Genomic DNA, 23,244 nt, shown 5'->3' with positions numbered 1-23,244 from the left:
ATTTACCACCCCCTAAAATGAATCCCACTACTTGTTTGTCGATTTGTCATACTGTGGCGGGATTCAGTTTTAGAGGGTGGTAGATTTGCTGTGATGCTGGAAGTTATATCACCAGTATTTCAAAAACCAGCAGAGACACCCACTGTGGATAGGTTTCAGTGGAGCGTCCAGGCTAAGACAGACTAGGAAAAAGGACTTGGCAATCTACTACTAAAAAAGAGACAGTGGCCAGTGTAAACCTTATGAATGTGCAGCAGCACATTGTCTGATATAATGCTGGAAGATGAGCCCCTCTGATTGGAAGGCACTCAAAATACGATTGGGGAAGAGCTGCCTCCTCAAAGTAGAGTCAGCCTTAATGATGTGGGTGGAGTAAAACTTTTAGGACCCTCATTTGGTAATGTGGCAGGGCTCAAAATGAGAAGAAACAGCTGCAAACATCCATTAAAAATCAGAACATGGAATATATGAAGTATGAATCTACGAAAATTGGAAGTCCTCAAAAATGAAATGCATAAAGATCAATATCCTAGGCATTAACGAGCTAAAATGGACTGGTATTGGTCATTTTGAATCAGACAATCATATGGTCTACTATGCCGGGAATGACAAATTGTAGAGGGATGGCATTGAAGTCATCATCAAAAAGAATATTTCAAGATCTATCCTGAAGTACAATGCTGTCAGTGATAGGAAAATATCCACATGCCTACAAGGAAGACCAGTTAATATGACTATTATTCAAATTTATGTGCCAACCTCTAATGCCAAAGATGAATAAACTGAAAATTTTTACCAACTTCTACAGCCTAGAATTGATCAAACATGCAAACAAGATGCATTGGTAATTACTGGTGATTGGAGTGTAAAAGTTGAAAGAAAAAGAAGATCAGTAGTCAGAAAATATGGAGTTAGTGATAGAAACAAAACTGAAGATTGCATGATAGAATTTTGCAAGACCAAAGATGTTTTTGTTGTAAATACCTTTTTTCAATAACATAAACAGTGATTATACACATAGACCTTACCATATGGAGTACACAGGAATGAAATCAACTTGTCTGTGGAAGAGATAATGGAAGCTCAATATTATCTGTTAGAACGAGGCCAGGAACCGACTGTGGAACAGACCATCAATTGCTCACATACAAGTTCATTTTGAAACTAAAGAAAATTAAAACAACTCCACGAGAGCCAAAGTACGACCTTGAGTATACCCCACCTGAATTTAGAGACCATCTCAAGAATAGATTTGACACACTGAACACTAACGACCGAAGACCAGAAAACAAAAGGTCATTAAAAAGACAGGAAAGAAAGAAAAGACCAAAACGAACGTCAGAAGAAACTCTGGAGCTTGCTCTTGAATGTAGAGTAGTTAAATAGAATTGAAGAAATGAAGAAATAAAAGAGCTGAACAGAAGGTTTCAAAGGGCTGCTCGAGAAGACAAAGTATTATAATAAAATGTTCAGAGACCTTGTGTTAGAAGACCAGAAGGGAAAACCATGTTTAGCATTTCTCAAGCTGAAAGAACTGAAATAAAAATTCAAGCTTCAAGTTGCAGTATTGAAGGATTCTATGGGCAAAATACTGAAATTCACAGGAAGCATCAAAAGAAGATGAAAGGAATATACAGATTCACAGTACCAAAAAGAATTGGTCAATGTTCAACCATTTCAGGAGTAACACATGATGAAGACTGACTGTATTGAAGGAGGAAGTCCAAGTTGCACTGAAGGCAATGCCAAAAAACAAGGCTCCAGGAATTGATGGAATACAAACTGAGATGTTTCAACAAAGGGTTTCAGTGCTGGAGGTTCTCACTTGTCTATGCCAAGAAATTTGAAAGACAGCTACCTGGCCAACTGACTGGAAGAAATTCATATTTGTGTCCATTGTAAAGAAAGGTGATCCAATAGAATGCAGAAATTACCTAACAATATCGTTAATATTAAAACTACATGCAAGAAAAATTTTGCTGAATATGTTTCAAAAGAGGTTGCAGCAGTACATCATAAGGGAACTGCCAGAAATCCAAGCCAGATTCAGAAGAGGGTGTGCTGAAAGCAGAGAATACCAGAAAGATGTTTACCTGTGTTTTATTAACTATTCAAAGGCATTTGACTGTGGGGATCATAACAAATTATGGACAACATTGTGAAGAATGACAATCCCAGAACACCTAATTGTGCACAAGAGGAACCTGTACATGGGTCAAGAGATAGTAATTCAAAATGAACAAGGGGATACTACATGGTTTAAAATCCGGAAAGGTGTGCATCAGGGTTGCATCCTTTCACCAAGCTTATCCAATCAGTATGTTGACCAAATAATCTGAGAAGCTGGACTATAGGAAAAAGAACAGAGCATCAGGATTGGAGGAAGACTCATTAACAACCTGCAGTATGCAGATGACACAACCTTGCTGGCTGAAAGTGAAGAGGAATTGAAGCACTTTACTGATGAAAATCAAATACTAGAGCCTTCAGCACTGATTACTCCTCAACATAAAGAAAACGAAAATCCTCATGAGTAGACCAATAAGCAACATCATAATTAACAGAGGAAATATTGTGGTTGTCAAGGAAAGGATTTATTTCGTTTTACTTAAATTCACAATCAACACCCATGGAAGCAGTGGTCAAGAAATCAAATGATGTATTGCATTGGGCAAATCTGCTGCAAAAGACCTTTTTAAAATGTTAAAAAGCAAAGATGTCGCTTTGAGGACTAAGATGTGCCTTACTCAAGCCACAGTGTTTACAATAGCCTCATATGCATGTGGAAGTTGGACAATGAATAAGGAAGACTGAAGAATTGATGCATTTGAATTATGGTGTTGGCTAAGAGTATTGAATACACCATGGACTGCCAGAAGAACAAACAAATCTGTCTTGGAAGAAGTACAGCCAGAATGCTCCTTAGAAGCAAGGATGTACTTTGGACATGCTGTCAAGATGGGCCCGTCTCTGAAGGACATCATGCTTGGTAAAGTACAGAGTCATCGAACATGAGGAGGACTCTCAAGGAGATGGATTGACACAGTGTCTGTAAGAATGGATTCAAATATGCAATGGCTGTGAGGATGCCCCAGGACCAGGCAGTGTATCTTCCATTGTACATAGTGTCACTATGAGTCAGAACGGAGTTCATGGCACCTAGTAACAACAAAACAGAATCATTCTGATCATAAATTAGACCTCATTTTCCAAGATTAAAAAAAAAAATTAGTAATTATAAAATCCACAGACATTCATCTGTTCTTACATCAGTTGAAAATGAGTGCTAAAGAGAAAAGTAGAGACAGATAAAAATGGCAGGAGTAAATGATACATCTTGGCTTACAGATAGCTGTTCTACAATGTAGAGAGGAGATTATATTCTCACTTTTAATGTCTGAAATTGAGTTCCCTCTTTAAAGAACAAGGCAATTTAATTTCCAGAAATATTTGACTTTTATTATGTAAGAAAAGGGCCTCGGTTTTAACAGGTCCATTGAATTTTATTTCTTCATTTTACTTGTATTCACTTTTCCATTTGTGGTGTAGTTTGTTACAGTTACCAATTTTATACTGAAAAAAAAAAAAAACCCTCCAAAGACTTTGAATTCCTTGCCATAGACAGTAAAATGTATATGCTTTCTCCAGTACAGGTATACTTTGTTGCTTTAATTCTTAGTCTTCCCTTCTTCCTCACCAAAATGAATTGATACTTTAAATTCTGAAATAAAACCAGTGAATACCTAAACATAGGCTGTGGATAATGTTGATGCTACATGGAATTAAGAAAATAATGGTAGTATAGTGATTGTCAAAATGTGGCCCTTGGACCAGCAGCCTCCAGTATTATCTCGAGGCTTGTTACAGATGCAAATTCATGGGTCCCATCCAAGACCTACTGAAGCCTATTGAATCAGAAACTTTGTAAGCAGAGCCCAGCAATACATGTTTTAACAAGCCTTCTGGATAATGAAGGTGCCTGAAAAGTTTGAGAACCACGGTGTATGGCATTCCAGGATACCCATGTACTGTATTCTCCTATCTCTATAGAAAATATCCCCATGCACGTTTGGGGTTATGCACATCTGTGTGTGTGTGTAGGGAGGGGAGGTTGTATTTTCTAAAAATATTTGAATGAATCACCAGGTTTATGCATATGGACTAGATTGTTTAGGTCTGTTGGGCCATACTGTCCCTTAATCCTACATTCTATTGACACATTATGAAGCCTCACCCACATTTATTTTTTGTATCGCTTGCCAATTGGTAATTCTTTCTCTCTTTAGATTCAGTTTCAGTTATTTATTGCAGTACAGACGGGGGGCCTTGTCTTGATATATACTCCAATTTTGCAAGAGAAACTAGAGCATAAAGTAGTATGCCTCACCCTATTCACACATTCACTACCAATGCTGCCTCATAACCGTTCTTCACATTAACTATGTTATTTCTATAGCTTTATTGCAGTATAACTTACCGAAGAATAATGTGACATTTCAAAATGTACATCATCAGCACTCTTTCAAATAGAGTTTTAAAGTTTGCTAATTTATGACTAGGAGGACTATCTTCCCCTTTTCTGTGAAATAATCCTAACATTCAACATAGTATAGGTTCTCAGTTAATGGTTATCAAATGAATGAATGAATCTGCATTAAAAAAAAATCTGCATAGACTTTCTAAAAAACAGGTCATTAATTAATTGCCAAAGAACCAAATTCAGCTGGCTCTTATATTTTGCTAAATACGCAGAAAAATTTCACAATTAAACATTAAAAAAAATTTCAATCTCAAGTTTTTTTCTTGTAACATTGGGAAATATGGCAATACAAGGCTCCACAATTATAGTAGAAGACTTCACAACTACAGTAGGAGACTTCAACACACCACTTTTGGTGAAGGATAGGACATCCAGTAAGAAGCTCAGTAGAGAAACAGAAGATCTAATTGCTGCAATCAACCAACTTGACCTCATAGATTTATACAGAACACTCCACCCAATGGCTGCAAAGTATATATTTTTTTTCTAGCACACACAGAACATTCTCAAGAATAGATCACATATTAGGTCATAAAACAAACCTTTGCAGAATCCAAAACATCGAAATATTACAAAGCATCTTCTCAGACCATAAGGCCATAAAAGTAGAAATCAGTAACAAAAAAAACAGGGAAAAATAAATCAAATACTTGGAAACTGAACAATACCCTGCTCAAAAAAGACTGGGCTATAGAAGACATTAAGGAGGGAATAAAGAAATTCATAGAATGCAATGAGACTGAAAACACTTCCTATCAAAACCTTTAGGACACAGTGAAAGCAGTGGTCAGAGGTCAATTTATATCAATAAAGGCACATGTTCATAAAGAAGAAAGAGCCAAAACCAGAGAACTGTCCCTACAACTTGAACAAATAGAAAGCGAGCAACAAAAGAATCCATCAGGCACCAGAAGAAAACAACTAATAAAAATTAGAGCAGAATTAAACGAAGTAGAAAACAGAAAAACAATTGAAAGAATTAACAAGACCAAGAGCTGGTTTTTTGAAAAAATCAACAAAATTGGTAAATCATTGGCCAGATTGACTAAAGAAATACAGGAAAGGAAATAAATAACCCAAATCAGAAATGAGACAGGCCATATCAAAACAGACCCAACTGAAATTAAAAGAATTATATCAGATTACTACGAAAAATTGTACTCTAACAGATTTGAGAACCTAGAAGAAATGTTTGAATTCCTAGAAACACACTACCTACCTAAACTAACACAATCAGAAGTAGAACAACTAAATAGACCCATAACAAAAAAGGAGATTGAAAAGGTAATCAAAAAACTCTCAACAAAAAAAAGCCCTGGTCCGGATGGCTTCACTGCATAGTTCTACCAAACTTTCAGAGAAGAGTTAAGACCACTACTACTAAAGGTATTTCAAAGCATAGAAAATGATGGAATACTCCCTAACTCATTCTATGAAGCCAGCATACCCATGGTACCAAAACCAGCTAAAAACAGCACAAAAAAAAAAAAAAAAATTACAGACCTATATCCCTCATGAGCACAGATGCAAAAATCCTCAACAAAATCCTAGCCAACAGAATTCCACAACATTTCAAAACAATAATTCACCATGACCAAGTGGGATTTAAACCAGGTATGCAAGGATGGTTCAATATTAGAAAAACAATTAATGTAATCCATCACATAAATAAAACAAAAGACGAAAACCACATGGTCTTACCAATTGATGCAGAAAAGGCATTTGACAAAGTTCAACACCCATTCATGATAAACCCTGTCAGCAAAACAGGAATAGAAGGAAAATTTTTCAACATAATAAAGGGCATTTATACAAAGCCAACAGCCAACATCATCCTAAATGGAGAGAGCCTGAAAGCATCTCCCTTGAGAAGGGGAACCAGGCAAAGATGCCCTTTATCACCGTGCTTATTCAACATTGTGCTGGAGGTCCTAGCCAGAGCAATTAGGCTAGACAAAGAAATAAAGGACATCCAGACTGGCAAGGAAGAAGTAAAATTATCTCTATTTGCAGACAGCATGATCTTATACACAGAAAACCCTGATGAATCCTCCAGAAAACTACTGAAACTAATAGAAGAGTTCAGCAAAGTATTGAGATACAAGATAAACATAAAGAAATCAGTTGGATTCCTCTACACCAACAAAAAGAACATCGAAGAGGAAATCACCAAATCAATACCATTCACAGTAGCCCCCAAGAAGATAAAATACTTAGGAATAAATCTTACCAGAGATATAAAAGACCTATACAAAGAAAACTACAAGGTACTACTACAAGAAACCAAAAGAGACCTATATAAGTGGAAAACGTACCTTGCTCATGGATAGGAAGACTTAACATTGTAAAAATGCCTATTCCACCAAAAGCCATCTATATATACATACAATGCACTTCCGATCCAAATTCCAATGACATTTTTTAATGTGATGGAAAAACAAATCACCAACTTCATATGGAAGGGAAAGAAGCCCCGGATAAGTAAAGCATTACTGAAAAAAGGAACAAAGTGGGAGACCTCGCTCTACCTGATTTTCGAACCTATTATACAGCACAGTAGTCAAAACAGCCTGGTACTGGTACAACAACAGATACATAGACCAATGGAACAGATTTGAGAATCCAGATAAAAATCCATCCACATATGAGCAGCTGATATTTGACAAAGACCCACTGTCAGTTAATTGGGGAAAAGATAGTCTTTTTAACAAATGGCACTGGCATAACTGGATATCCATCTGTAAAAAAATGAAACAGGACCCATACCTCACACCATGCATAAAAACTAACTCCAAGTGGATCAAAGACCTAACATAAAGACTAAAGCGGTAAAGATCATGGAAGAAAAAATAGGGACAGCCTTAGGAACCCAAATACAAGGCATAATAAACAGAATACAAAACATTACCAAAAATGTTGAAGAGAAACCAGATAACTGGGAGCTGCTAAAAAATCGAACACCTGTGCTCATCTAAAGCCTTCCCCAAAAGAGTAAAAAGACCACCTACAGACTGGGAAAAAATTTTCAGCTGCAATATCTCCAACCAGCACCTGATATCTAAAATCTACATGATTCTTCTCAAACTCAACCACAAAAAGACAAACAACCCAATTAAAAAATGGGCAAAGGATATGAACAGACACTTCACTAAAGAAGACATTCAGGTGGCTAACAGATACATGAGGAAATGCTCTCGATCATTAGCCATTAGAGAAATGCAAATTAAAACTACAATGAGATTCCATCTGACTGCAACAAGGCTGGCATTAATCCAAAAAAACACAAAATAATAAGTGTTGGAGAGGCTGTGCAGAGATTGGAACACTTATACACTGCTGGTGGGAAGGTAAAATGGTACAACCACTTTGGAAATCGATTTGGCACTTCCTTAAAAAGCCAGAAATAGAAGTACCATACTATCCAGCAATCCCACTCCTCGGAATATATCCTAGAGAAATAAGAGCCTTTAGAAGAACAGATATATGCACACCCATGTTTATTGCAGCACTGTTTATAAGAGCAAAAAGATGGAAGCAACCAAGGTGCCCATCAACAGATGAATGGATAAATTACAGTATAGTCACACAATGGAATACTATGCATGGATAAAGAACAGTGAGGAATCTGTGAAACATTTCATAACATGGAGGAACCTGGAAGACATTTTGGTGAGTGAAATTAGTCAGTTGCAAAAGCGCAAATATTGTATAAGACCACTATTATAAGACCTTGAGAAATAGTTTAAACTGAGGAGAACACATTCTTTTGTGGTTAGGAGAGTGGGGAGGGAGGGAGGGTGGGAGAGGGGTATTTACTAATTAATAGTAGATAAAAACTACTTTAGGTGAAGGGAGGGACAATACTCAATACAGGGAAGGTCAGCTCAACTGGACTGGACCAAAAACAAAGAAGTTTCCGGGATAAACTGAATGCTTTGAAGGTCAGTGGAGCAAGGGCAGGGGTTTGGGGACCATGGTTTCAGGGGACGTCTAAGTCATCTGGCAAAATAAAATCTATTAAGGAACCATTCTGCATCCCACTTTGAAGAGTGGTGTCTGGGGTCTTAAACAGTAGCAAGTGGCTGTCTAAGATGCATCAGTGAGTCTCGACCCCCCTGGATCAAAGGAGAATGAAGAACACCAAGGACACAAGGTAGTTACGAGCCCAAGAGACAGAAAGGGCTACATGAACCAAAGACTACATCATCCTGAAACTAGAAGAACTAGATGGTGCCCGGCCACAACTATGACTGCCCTGACAGGGAACACAACAGAGAACCCCTCAGGGAGCAGGAGAACAGTGGGATGCAGACCCCAAATTCTCATAAAAAGACCAGACTTAATGGTCTGACTGAGACTAGAAGGACCCTGGCTCTCATGGTCCCCAAAACTTCTGTTGGCCCAGGACAGGAACCATTCCCAAAGCCAACTCGTCAGACATGGATTGGACTGGACAACGGGCTGGAGAGAGATGCTGATGAGAAGTGAGCTAGTTGCATCAGGTGAATACTTGATACTATGTTGGTATCTTCTGTCTGGAGGGGAGATGAGAGGGTAGAGGGGGTTAGAAGCTGACAAAATGGTCACGAAAAGAGAGACTGGAAGGAGGGAGCGGGCTGTCTCATTGGGGGGGAAGTAATTGGGCGTGTGTAGTAAGGTGTATATAAGTTTTTACGTGAGAGACTGACTTGATTTGTAAACTTTCACTTAAAAAAAAGCACAATAAAAATTATTAAAAAAATTTTCTATCAATGTAAACTTGGAAAAGTCAGAAAAAAGGAATAAATTTTTAACTACCAAAAGAAAAAATAATTCAGGATTTTGTCTCATTCTTTGTCTTCCTCCCCCAACATAACTGTTATTTCTTTAGGGAAACAGGTCATGAAATATTCACCTTTATGTCCCAGCATCTAGCTCAGTACTTAACACAGGGTATAGGCTCGGCAAATGTTAGGAGAGTTTAGTTAAATTAAATTAAATCGACTTTTGAAGCTAACTTACTTGACTGAATTCTAGCTATAATACAATCAACTCATGTGTTTTACTGTTGTTGGTTACAAGACTTGGGTAGATTTTTGAAAAATACAACAGAAGATTACAACCAACAGGTACAGTAAAATTAAAACAGATAGTAATCAATAAAGCCAAGCCCATTCTTGATTCTTGGCTAGTTATTATGGAGCTCCTTGAGGTGAATTTCCAAAAAAAAAAATTGTTTTTTTTTTTGAGGTGAATTTAATTTAGTCAAAACAATCAACAGTCACTGTATTTGTTCTTCCGAGAGCCAAGAAACCAACGAATGAAAAGGTTCAGTTATTTTATAGGTGCAGTTTTATTTAGACTGAATAATTGATTAATTTAGCAGGTCTTAAAATTATTAATTTTTCTCAGTCTTAATTTTTTGGAAAAATTCCTTCCTTATTTGTTAAAAGAAAATGTACTTTGTCTCTTGTGCTCGCTGCCATCTGACACCAAAAAATTTTGCCTCGGGAATTCTTGCTTATAGAAACCACGTACAGTGTTGTGATTATCACCTGAATGATTTTCTCTATTGTCGTCTCAGTGATTAGACACATTGTGCACTTTGATCTGGCTTTTTGGTTATAGAAACATAAAGGAATGGAACAGAAAATACCCAAACATTAACAAATGTAGCACAATAACTCTCAATCTTGGCTACATATTACGGTCTCCCGGGGAGCTTTGAAAACCGCTAAATTCGGACTCCACCTTCAGAACAATTAATCAGAGTCCCTGAGGGTTGATCAGATAACAAATTTTCTATATTAATAACAGGAGTAAAAAAGTCCCACTATCATTTTAGTGTTTTGATTCAGATTTTCTTCCTAACGTTTTATACTTTTTGAGTTGAAGTTCTATTAGTAATACTGGGTGCCACGTGTCTAACAAATTTCTTTTTCTTAAGTGATGATTTTAAAATCATGGTTTGGGTTCATACTATTGATCCATCTTCAGAAATCTGAGCAGCCTAGGTTTTTTTCTAGCACTTGGCACTTTCAGATGCTCCCAACCTGAAAATCTGCTGTCGTTGGGTGGATTCCGACTCATAGGACAGAGTATAACTGCCCCGTATTATTTCCAAGGAGTGGCTGGTGGATTTGAACTGCCAGCCTTTTGGTCACCAGCCAAACACATAACCACTGTGCAACCAGTGCTCCTTAAAAGGACAGTCTGCCAGAACAGGGACTTGAACCCTGGACCCTCAGATTAAAAACCTGATGCTCTACCAACTGAGCTATCTGGGCTCACAGATAGTTCAAGGAAACCCTCGTAGTATAGTGGTTAAGAGCTATGGTTACTAGCCAAAAGGTCCACATTTTGAATCCACCAGCCACTCCAATGGGGCAGTTCTACTCTGTCCTATGGGGCTGCTATGAGTCGGAATCAACCCGAGGGCTGTGGGTTTTTTTTAACGGGAAAATGTTTAACAGGGCAATGGAAAGTTCTGTTGACATATGAAGAAAGAGTCAAACATTCCACTTTCTTATTGAATAATGTTAGCTTTATTATTAGAATAGAATACAATATGACATAAAATTAAGAGCTTTTGCTAAACTCTGTAAAGCAATACATGCACCTGCCAGAAACAACCTTGATTCATGTTAGGTTTTATTGCCACTTCACTGCACTAAGGTGCAATAAACATTCAGTGTCATCTTTTAAAAAATGTTCCTGAGAGTAAACAGGAACGGTAGTCTGTAAGAGTAACTTTATTTTCAAGGAAGACTTAACTAGTATTACATGGTTTAGCAAAGCACTGTAGAAAAGCTACATAGAATAATTGGTCTTTGATAAACTGTGCAATCAATTTATATAATTGAATACTAGCCACATATACTAACAAACTAAGAGATGAGAGAAATGCACTCTTTCCATAGCAGAAAGCACACTAAGAATAAATATCCACATCTAATGTGCAAAATACAGACCGAAAGTTAGCCATGAGGAGCCTGGAAGATAAAATGCTTTCAAGAAACGCATTAGGTTAACGCGGAAAAATAACAAGATAAACAGCAACACAGAAATTAGAGCCATATTTTATTTTATTTTCTATACAGAATATCTACACATGGTGCCAGAGGATGAAATATCCTTGGTTCAGCCTTTATGGACCCATCTCATCAAATTTAGGCAGGACCAAATCAAACAACAAAGCACATTTAAAAAGAAAACTAGAGTTTGCTCAGGAAAACACGTACGGTATATTTTCCTCCATCATTGGATAGCAGTTTTATGAGGAAAACATTGCTCAAAATATAGGTGTGGATATCAACTGTCTTATTCGGCAAGTATGCTAAAAGGTTTAAGTCGTAATATCCTAAACATATTTAGACCATGACCTGTGGATTCTGGATGCTAAATTTAAGTATCTGTGAGGCTCTATCAGACAAAAGGAGACTTCAAAAAATACTTTCTGCATAAATATTTATCTCTAAAACATCTGGGCAATGATGAAAGAGACTAGAAGTTCTCACAGGGAATATCAATGGACCTCTTGTATTTAAAGCCCTTACATAGTATACCTACAAATATATTGCTACGGTACAAATGAAATGGAATATTACTCAAAAGCTATTTTCTGTACATTCTTTCATGTATTTTTATATTTAATGCTACATATGTTACAACACTTATTGGAATAGTTGGTGTCAGCAAATAAAGTTGTAATATACAGTTGATTTTGTAGCTCCAGCTAATGATTTTCCATTTGCTTTCTGTATTACAATAGCCTAAAATAGAGAAATGCTGCGTGACTTGAGCAGATAGCAACTGATCTACTACTGTACACTGGACACCAGTTTGAAAGTGGAAGCTTTCTCTACATAAGTGGCTTGAGGCTCACATGCTTTAAGCTCCATCTGATACCTATATGGTCTCTGTTCTGTTCTTAAATGCAGGCTCTAAAAGTATTTCCGTAGCATTTAACAACATTCTAACAGCTAAGAGCGGTGAGTCCTACACAATATTTTAATAACACAACTTTTAAAAAAAAGTAAAAAAAAAACAAAAGATAAGCTCATGCTGTATATTTACATATATAATTTATAGATTCTATTTTTATTTTTTTAGTCATAAATTTTCATCTAAAGCTTTTAATGTACTGTTATATAAAAGAATACATTCAGCAATTCTAGAGCTTGCAAAATATTTTTGCCCCTCTGAAAACATCTTCATAATGAAAATCAAGTGATTATTGAACTCATGTGCTATCTAGAAATAGGGTGGAAAAGGGAATTTTTAATTTTTTTAATATTTATTTTATTTATTTAGATAGTTTCTACTGAGTGTATGTCTCTGCTAAAATAATTCCTTATGGAGTCTAATGGTAAAAGCTCAGCTGATAGTGAAGAAGATATTTAAAGCATTTCTGTCCATTGGATTAAATGTGCTCCACAGTGACAGACTGCACCTTTGCATATGGAATGTCCATGAATTTTAAAATAGCATTTAAGAAAAAATAATGGTAGTCAGCATTTTTTAAAAATGGATATTTTTTAGCTTTGGAAACAAAATGTTAAAGCTATATATCATGTTAAAGAAAAAAAATGTAAGCACACCATTGTTTGTGCAAGAAATACATAGATTTTTTTCTTCATTAAACATTTATAATTTATTCATTTAAAATCCTCACATAAAAATAGTTTTGACATATACACTATCTTTTTTTTATTTGATTGTTTTCTAAGAATATTTGGAAATATGTATCTACAAATGACCTAGGGAGTATAGTAAGTTTTATTTTTCTTCTACTTTTCCTCATTTCTTTGAACGTTCTTCCCTCTCCTTTCCTCTCTCTCTATTGTCTCCTTCTGACTGGATTTTGCCTTCCTGCTCCCTCTCTCAGAATCCCGTCTCTCAGTGGTATACTCTGCTCTGCTCTGGGCTGCCAGACAGGGTCTCTTGTTCTTGTATGAATTATGGAAATAAGGAAAACTTCAAATTCTTGAAGACAGAGGCAATAAAGCAGATGGGAATTGCTGCGCTGTGAACAGAAAGCAATTCCCAGTGCAGAGGACTGAACAACAGAATGTGACTAAAACGACCTATTGATGTGGAGTAGGGGCTTTTAGCTGAGGCTCTCTGTTTAAATATGTAGCCCAATAAACTAAGTTAAAGATTCCAAATAGCAGTGGGAAGGCTATTCTTGACAGTCGATCAATTTTGCTGACACTGTTAAAGGTTTTCTTGGGTTCTGGTGGTTTTGTTTCTGGCTTGACTTCTTTCGGTTCTATGGTTGCACTTTTAGCAATGGTGGCTAAGCCAGGGTCACCCCGGGCCAAATTAGGGGTGTAGCTGGTTGCAGTTGGAGCATAAGTGTTGTTTTTCTTAATGAGAGGATCTTTCACTTTCTTTGGCTGTAGAAGGAAAGGGTAGAGCATTTTGTTTAGTAAACTGTGAGAAGCAAGATTACAAATTACCAAGCAAAGTGATTCTTACTTTGGAGCCAAAGTCTGCACTTTATTTTAAATCTAAGAAATGTAAGTTAACCTTTACTGGGGTAAACTGAGACTCCAGACACCATATTTTCTAGCTTTTCCCATCAAGAACCCAAAAACCAAACCAAACCCACTGCCATCTAGTCGATTCTGACTCAAGATGGAGTCTATTTCCCTCACGCTTTGAATCTAGACTGGACTTGTGTCTTTGGCAGAGTGATACTGTCAGATTAAGGACCTTGATATTAAGATGTTTTTTAGTATCAGTCTTTACACTCCTGGAATGTGGTGTGTAAAGAAGCCCAGACTAAACTAAATGACCAGAGAACATGGGTAGTTAGAAGCCTAGCCGACAGCCCACACCTGGCTCCAGACATGGAAGAGGCCATCTTGGATTCCCTAGTCTGGTGGAGTCTCCAGCTCACTGAAGCCACATGAGTGATCCTGGGTCTGACCAACAGAATTACCACCATGTTGTTTTCAGCTCAAAATGCATAATCATGAGAAAGTAATTGGTTGTTCTTTTGGTTGCTAAGTTTTGAGATGGTTTGTTTTGCAGCAGACCCAAATTCAGTTCACTTGAACATTAGTCACCATCCACTGATACTGGCACACCAGCATCACAAGGCATTGGTCTTTTGTGGTGTGCAAAGAAAGTCTTAAGACAGATAAGCAGCTTTTCCCAAAGTTAGCACCTCCTTTCACCAAATCTAAGACATTCCAAACCAAACCCAGTGTCAACGAGTTGATTCTGACTCATAGCAACCCTATAGGACAGAGTAGAACTGCCCCATAGAGTTTCCAAGGAGCACCTGGTGGATTCAAACTGCCAACCCTTTGGTTAACAGCTGTAGCACTTAACCACTAGGCCACCAGGGTTTCCAAATCTAAGACATTATAGTATCCTAATGATTCTAAGACACACAGGCTTAAAATTTTCCCTATCAATGAAACTGAACTGTGTCTTACAATTGACACTGTCTTAGGATCCCCATCTCCAGGTTTGGTTCTGTCCCCTTTAGGCTTTCTGCTCCAGGACGAGTGGAGATCATTAGTGGGTAAAGAAAGTATTTGGTAATAGCTCCCTCTCCACTCTTCCACCTCTCTCTCCAACTGATAAATGCAGTCCCCTTTCCTTCTCTCTCCGCTGAACCTGACTCAGGCTCTTGGGTTGCAAATTCAGATATTTTTACACTGGGCAAGCAGGATTCAAGACCAGGTGAATTTTGAGGGCCATGACTGGTTCTGGCACCTGTTGGCTCTGAATACGCAGCCTACACAGAACTTTCTTTGCTTTTACTTGAGTAGGAGATCATTGGAGAATTCACATGTTTCCCCTGTGACTGAGGGATAGATCTAAAAAAAGCTTTTACCTCAAATTGTGTCACTTGTACATGAAGAAATGATACATCTTATAACCAGTAACACCTTAAAAACCAGTAACACCTTAAAAAAAATCTGATTAAATGGGATAGATGTTACTTCTACAAACATTTCTGTTATCTAATAAATTTGAGTACCTGTGCATAAACACAGTTTAACAGATTTCTTAAATACAGGACCTCTCAGATACTTCAAATATTGTAACTGTACCAAACTACATGAAGCATTATTCAAGTGTATTGAACTACAGAACTGTATTTTCGGGGACTATCTCAAGCGACTAGTATTCTGTGGAACAGAATTTGGTAAAAACAGTCGTATATTTAGGAAAAGCCCTTAGGTTATTCAAGAAGCCTTAAAATCTCTGTGCCTCTGACTCTGTCTCTCTTTCTAGGATCCCAAAACTCACTTGCATCTTGGCATGTTCTCTTTTCAAACCCCAGAAACAGAAATGTCCTCCCAGTTGTGATGTAAAATCTGTACTGTGAAATAGTTTTTAATGGAGAAGAGCAGTCGTATCCTGGACTTATTTTCTACAACGAGGAATTTCCCTTTGATTTCCTTGTGTTTTGATTTTTCAAGCAATTCTCCATTTTTGAAAAAGAAAATGTGTTTCCTGCCCTTGATGTCACTGAAAATCAGAGGAAATGTACTGTATTTTGCAAACTTCATTTAATTGAAGCATTACAGTAACATTAATGATCAAAGTGATCAGGCTTAGAGAACTACCAAAAGGCTGATTTTCCAGTTATACAAGTTATAACGCATTTGATACATAATGGATTTGGTAGGTTCACCTGCTCCCAGTGTCAAGTTTGTTAAAAGTGTTCTCAAAATGATAGCATAAAACTCAGTGTCGTCGAGTCGATCCTGACTCACATAGGAAAATACATTTGCACAGAAATATTTTAACTAGTGTCAGACTTTTGTCTTCTCTTCTCTACTCTGAATATCTACTCACCCAGAGAACATGTCCCTTGAACAAAAACAAAATTATCACAGCACACAATCATTTGTGACATAATAAAAAATGAATTCTCATTACCCTCTCCCTACATGCTTCATCCAATCCCCCAATTTAAACATTAAAGGATTAGGGAAGCATAATAATGATACCTCACAGGGGCGATTAAAGCATTTACCTTTTCTGGAACCACACTTTTGCCATCCCAAGCATAGCCTCTCTTGGTGAAATAGTTTACTGTGGCAAACTCAATCAGCGCTGAGAACACAAAGGCATAGCACACTGCAATGAACCAATCCATTGCTGTGGCATAAGCCACCTTAGGGAGAGAATTTCTGGCACTGATACTCAACGTTGTCATAGTCAGCACAGTTGTTACTCCTGTAAAGAAAGAAATTAAATGAGTGTGTAGTTTTCATACTACAAAAGTTCATCAGTGAAGGTCAGTCTATTTGCCCAAAGAGAAATCGGCCCTACTATGTACAGAACATGATTTCTAGGTGATTCCATTTTGGTTTTGGAGGGATACGTTTTAACTTAACTCCAGTGTAGTTTATGGTTCTTTGCATGGTATTATTAGGGGGAAATCTTGGAAGGATAAACTCTTCTGTTTATCCTGCTCCCAATGTCAAGTTTGTTAAAACTGTTCTCAAATTGATAGCATAAAACCCAGTGCGGTTGAGGCGATTCCGACACACATAGGAAAATACATGTGCGCAGAACAATAAGATAGTGAATTCCTTTAAATGAGGATCTTGAATGTTGTGTCCTGGGTAGGAAAAGTAATACTCCTCCCTGTCCTCATCTCTTTAAAATAGAAAACTCTGGATACTCAACTCTCTTTAATAGCCTGCCTGTATGCTCCAAATCTATGGATCAAGAAGCAACTGACTGAAATTGTATTATCTTAGGATAACAATTTGTCCTTTCATTTACTCTCTTACACTATTTTTTCCTGATTCTAAAAGAGCTTTTTGAAGAAACTACTGAAACAACTATATGTCAAATTAAAGTATTTTTATATAACTTGCTCAGAAGTAAAAAACAGAGTTTGAACACAAGTTTGTCTGATTCAAATGTTTCTCATATAAACACCCACCATGGTAAAATAATAATGATAATAACAATTCATTTAAAATAATATATATTTTTTTAAAATCCATGAACTTTCCCTTTCTATAAACGCTGCCTCATCTTCCCTACTCTACAAATCTATTCCTAGGGATTAATATTACCTGTATTCAAAGTAGCATTCAAGTCAGTCTTGTTTAATCTATTTAGATAATCATATGAGTTGATATGATGGTATCCATGAATGTTTTTATTTAGCAAATTAATACTGTAAACCTACTTTGTGTAATGCAGTTTACTAGGTACAAAAGTACAATGTTGTAAGGTTCCATTTTATAATGTACAAAAAATAATAATTCATTGTAACCTTTGGGGATAGATCCAGCTGCATGATGTGGAAAAAAAAATTCTGACCTTTTCTAGTGACTAGCCGCAACCACACCACTTATTAGATTCATGACCTTGGTTAAATCAGTTAACTTCATGAAATCTCCGTCTTAGAGGGCAGTTGTGAAGATTGAATGAGATAATGCAATAAAATGGTTAGTACTTAGCCCACTGCTTAGTAAGTGCAAAATTAACAACTATTATTATTATTGACAGATTCAGTGCTTTTTGATAAGTCTTTGCTACAGTGAATCCCACTTTTTCAAATTTTCATTTATATAGGCAACTCTCAGAAGTAATTTGAGAATGGCTATTTTTAAACCAAAGTTAGCCATAAATTAAGAGCAGTTAAGAACAGCACAAAGAGGTGTGTATGTGTGTGTTGTATTACAATCCCTGCTATAGAGTAAGGGGAAGGAACAAAAATTTGTTGAGCAGCTGTTACGTTCTAAGTACTGGCCTGACAATTTATATACTTTATTTATTGTTATTACTTATGCTACCAAACATCAGTATTGCAATCTTATTTTACAGGCAACTGAATCTCAAAATGATGACATAGTTGGTCAAGGACATACAGTTGGTTAACCAGTTGTCATTAAGCCGATTCTAATACATGACCCCATGGGAGTGGAACTGTGTTCCATGAGGTTTTCAATGGAAGATTTCTCTGAAGTAGACTGCCACATCTTTCTTCTGATTGGGCTCAAACTGCTAAACTTTCAATAAGCAGCTGAGCGCCTTTATCATTTGCACAACTCAGAGACCCCCTGGCAAAACTGGACAAACCTAAAATTCAGTCTATCTGGCACCATAGTTACATAAGCACGTCGCCTTCAAACAAAAGACGACATGAAAAGCCCAGAATATGATGTTTTTAAAACTTTAAAACAGACCTAATCTTTGTTGCATTCTGGATGTCTTTTAATAAACTGTTGGAAATACAACTTTGTTTTGTTTTTCTCTTCCCTTTTTGTATTTCTTTAAATACTTGTGACCCTCTTGGGCATCTCACACAATGTAGACGAATGTGCTGAGATCAGACTAAAAAGAATAGAAACGTGTACTAAATAAATGTTAAAAGACGAACGGTCTAAGAAAATTGTATTAGTGACTTTGTTCACCTCAAAAGATTTGAAACATATATCTTGATACACAGAAACATTTGCCAGAGCTGAGGTTTGAGATATGTAGTTACGCTCATCAAAAGGGCATAAATTGGTTGAGGTATAAAAAAAAGAGGTATAAGATCACAGAAAATGTTAAGAGCAAGATTTTTGACTTATAAAACATCCTGATATGCTCTAGAGAAATTTCTAAATGGAAGGAGTTGCAGTGGGAGGGGGGAAAAGTGAGGCACTTTTAAAAATCTCTCTCTATATTCCTTGGTTCATTCTACAACCATAAAACAAACCATAAATTATGTTCTATGTTTTAAAACTACATTTTTTAATTCCAAGTGAGTAAACAGCTCAAACTGCATGTGTATATATTTATGTATATATACATTTATATGTTTATACATATACATATGAATACATATGTTTATACATATACATACATAAAACACACACACTTATATGTATATATATGGAGCCCTGGTGGTACAGTGGTTAAGCATTGGTCTGCTAACCAAAAGGTTGACAGTTCAAATCCATCAGCCTCTCCTCAGAAACCCTACATGGCAGTTCTACTCTGTCCAATAAGGTTGCTATGAGTTGGAATCTACTCAACGGCAACAGAATTGTTTTTTTCTTTTTTGTTAGTATGTATAAATATATATGAGAAATGTGTATGAGAGATATATATGTAAGATATATATTTTATATATATATATATTTTTGACCAGAGTTCAATCTTCAATTACAGTAAGAATCTTAAACACTAGTTGATATTGAAAGATGTTAATAAAGGGGGGAAAAAATAATTTGGAGTAAAATGGTCTTTCAATCCACATGTGAGATCATTCTTGGGTTATTGTCAGAGCAAGGATTTGGTGGCTTCCAACTCAGAAGCACCTTATCAAATTCAGAAGACACAAGAGCTTTTCTAGGGTCCTGCTTTTTTTTTTTTCTGCCTATAACTGATTTTTTTATACACTGCATATTTTTGAAGGGTGATATCTTAGGAATCTGTGCTCTGACCCAGTTTAGACTGTAGTCATCTTAAGCTTTTATTGGGTAGCACAAGGTCTTAAACAAAGCAGGTCCCTAATTGCTATTTATGGAATGAACTTTCACCAGTAAATATATGGTTATCAAAACAAAAGTATTTCTAAATGAATAATGTTAACCACAACAACCTCACCCCAAGTCTTCTGATTACAGCAGGATACGTTTTGGTCAAAGAGTCTATAGCAGAATCTTTATCAAAAGCGGGGAAATTTGTGGAATGGAATTTAAAATTCAGAACGGATTCAAGAATTTCTGGAATGAACTCTCAAATTTGAGATAATCTTTTAACCTTAAACTTCAAACCAAAGTTATCCTCTGAAGTCTTCTTTGAAGCAAACAATAGTTTAGCTTAATTAGTAAAGTATGTCTGCCTTGAGCATTTTGCTCTTTGAAATAGTTACCTATGTGGGATCAAATTAACAACAGCAACTTGAAAGGTTAGATGAGAAGCTTAGGGAAAAGTTACTTTATGTTAATGGTGGTGGAATAATTTGGAAAAGAATAGTGAGAATGGTTGCACAACTTGAAGAATGTAATCAATGTCACTAAATTGTACACGTAGAAATTGTTGAAATGGTGTATCTTTTGCTGTATATAATTTCACCAAAAAAAAAAAAAAAGTAAATAAATTAAGTTAAAAAAAAAAGAAAGAAAAAAGAAGCAGTGGTATAGCATCATCTTTAAGGGCCTGGAATACAGAGCCAAGTACTTGGGTCTTACTTCTAACTCCTCTACCTAATAGCTTCTGACCTTGGGAAGGTCATTTAATTTCTTGTTCCTTAGCATTCACTTTTAAAAAATAGGAAAAATAGTAGTATATAAGACTTTTTTTGCAATTACATAATATGGGTTAATTGCATAGAACAGTGCTTTTTATATAAGCACTTAACTTTTATCTATAATTTTTATTGTTATTAAAAATTTTAAGCTCCAGAAGATAACCTTCATGAAGGATATGGTTTATGTTTAGTTCACTGCTGCATTTGTATGCCTAGCAGTAGCTCATGGTAGGTTTCAATAAAAATTAATTGAATGAATCCACCAGTAAGTTTACAGCAGTAGGATCTTCTTTTTTTTTCTTTTTTCCCCATCAGTCTGAGAAGCACAATGACATTAGCATACTAGGATGCAGGCAGGAAATATGTCTATATGAAATGCAAACTTCTAAAATAATACAGTAAGGCATGAGTTTTCCTATCACTAAATGGTTATTTATTATTTATGCAATTCTCCATTATATACCTTAATTTTAATAACCTAGGGCATTTAACATTTTAATAAGAAAAGAAAAGTATATTTGTAACTCTTTGTTGTTGTTATTCGTTGCCATTGAGGAGATTCCATCTCATGGCAAACTCACGTGTGCAGAGTAAATATGTTCTATAGAGTAACTCTTTATGAACACACAAATTAGTTGAAGTGAGGTATTACTGAATTGATATGATGATAATCAGTTCATCCCTTTAAGGAGACCCCAGTTTTTTTTACATATAAGAAGGTGGTTGTCAGAAGAACTAGATGGTGCCCAGCTACAACCAGTGGCTGCCCTGACAGGGAACACAACAGAGAACCTCTGAGGGAGCAGGAGAGCAGTGGGATGCAGACCCCAAATTCTCATAAGACCAGACTTAGTGGTCTGACTGAGACTAGAAAGACCCTGATGGTTATGGCCCTCAGATCTTCTGCTGGCCCAGGACAGGAATCATTCCCAAAGCCAACTCTTTAGACATGGATTGGACTGGACAATGGGTTGGAGAGGGACGCTGGTGAGGAGTGAGCTTCTCGGATCAGGTGGACACTTGAGACTATGTTGGCATCTCCTGCCCAGAGGGGAGATGAAAGGGTGGAGGGGGTTAGAAGCTGGTGAAATGGACATGAAAAGAGAGAGTGGAGGGAAAGAGTGCGCTGTCTCATTAGGGGGAGAGTAAATGGGAGTGTGTAGCAAGGTATATATATATGGGTTTTTGTGTGAGAGACTGACTTGATTTGTAAACTTTCACTTAATGCACAATAAAAATTATTGAAAAAAAAAAAGAAGGTGGTTGTGCTGATATTGTCTAAGATTCTCCAAAAATGTACCAATACATGATTATGTCTTCTAAGTATATGAATTGAATATTAAGACTTCTGTGTTTTTTTTAACCTAGTATAAAGTATTTTGTGCCTGTTTCATTCCATCTCTCTCCCAAAATAGCCAAATCAAATGATCATGAACTCAGTCAATTTACATGCACTAAAATAACTTGCTATTTAAAGAATATATGTGGCTTACCTTTTTTTAAATCTTATCATAATAAAAATGCTGATTACGTGAACCTTTTTGTGGCACTAACTTCAGATTTAAATGTACGATTACCTACTCATTACATTTGCAATGTCAGAGATATGATATAACTTGCCCTCCAGGTCCTTGCATGCATGTGCTGATTTGCACTTACCAAAGACAGTTCTCGCTGGTACAGACTCTCTGTTGAGCCAGAAGGAGACTTGGGACAGAATAACTGTCATTATGCATGGCAGGTATGTTTGAATAACAAAATAGCCAATCTTTCTCTTCAAATGGAAGTGAGTGGTCATAACAACATATTCTCCTAGAGGGAGAAATAGACACTAAGGTTGAGAAATTTGACCTTGAAAAGAAGGTACCTTTGAGGTTTCAACATCAGCAGCAAAGGTTTTGGGAGTTGGACACATTCTTTTCTTCTTGTGGCATCTTTTTCCTGGAGAGAAAAGCTTTTATCCAGGAGAAAAAAGAAATGTTTCTAATAACATACAAAAGTGGGTCTAGCTATGCAATTGAGATGCCAGAGTCTCCACGGATGCTCTTCCATCCTGAGCTTGGTGCATCATACATTTAAGGGGCACTTCTGAGCACATATTTACAGACTGGCTTTAATGGCTGTGAAGACACTGTTCTAGATACTGATGACATACAACAATGAAGCAGAAGCTGACCAGGTCTCCAGTGTGTCCATTGCAGGACTAATTCAGGGCACCTAGTGAAGGAGCTTTGGCGTTCCAGTCAGGATAGCTGAATTCTAGCTACATCATTTTCTGTAGTAGCTCTTTGACCTTGAGGGAGTTACTTACCTTGGCCTGATCTGCAAAACAAGGAAAGGAAGCTGTAGAAACATGTAATTCCTTGTTTCTCGCCTATTTAAGCCATTCTTTGAGATGGAGTCAGGGAAATCTGTATTTATAACCAGCTTTTCAGCTTGTCTCCACTCCTAGCCTGCTTTGGGATCCAGTGGACTAGCTAGGCACTCT

At 36.7% G+C, this 23,244-nt stretch overlaps 1 protein-coding gene and 1 non-coding gene across 2 annotated transcripts in view; both read right to left on the bottom strand.

Moving 5' to 3' along the window:
- Nucleotides 1-10,733: 10,733 nt before the first annotated feature.
- Nucleotides 10,734-10,806, bottom strand: TRNAK-UUU (transfer RNA lysine (anticodon UUU)). The gene has a single exon. It is a non-coding gene; the product is annotated as a tRNA-Lys (tRNA).
- Nucleotides 10,807-13,258: 2,452 nt separating this feature from the next.
- The window catches only part of GABRA1 (gamma-aminobutyric acid type A receptor subunit alpha1), a 58,608-nt gene continuing 48,622 nt past the window's right edge, over nt 13,259-23,244 (bottom strand). Inside the window, exons 8-10 of the mRNA XM_049858820.1 lie at nt 22,416-22,568; nt 16,524-16,726; nt 13,259-13,917 (exon numbers count right to left, since the gene is read on the bottom strand). Of these exons, the coding sequence (XP_049714777.1) occupies nt 13,606-13,917; nt 16,524-16,726; nt 22,416-22,568 (668 nt within the window). The 3' untranslated portion in view covers nt 13,259-13,605. The remainder of the gene's footprint in view (nt 13,918-16,523; nt 16,727-22,415; nt 22,569-23,244) is intronic.

The sequence above is a fragment of the Elephas maximus genome, chromosome 2 (genome assembly GCF_024166365.1).
Source record: "Elephas maximus indicus isolate mEleMax1 chromosome 2, mEleMax1 primary haplotype, whole genome shotgun sequence".
Taxonomy (NCBI): domain Eukaryota; kingdom Metazoa; phylum Chordata; class Mammalia; order Proboscidea; family Elephantidae; genus Elephas; species Elephas maximus.
The sequence above is the reverse complement of the archived record's forward strand: the minus strand, read 5'-3'. Positions and strand labels throughout refer to the sequence as shown.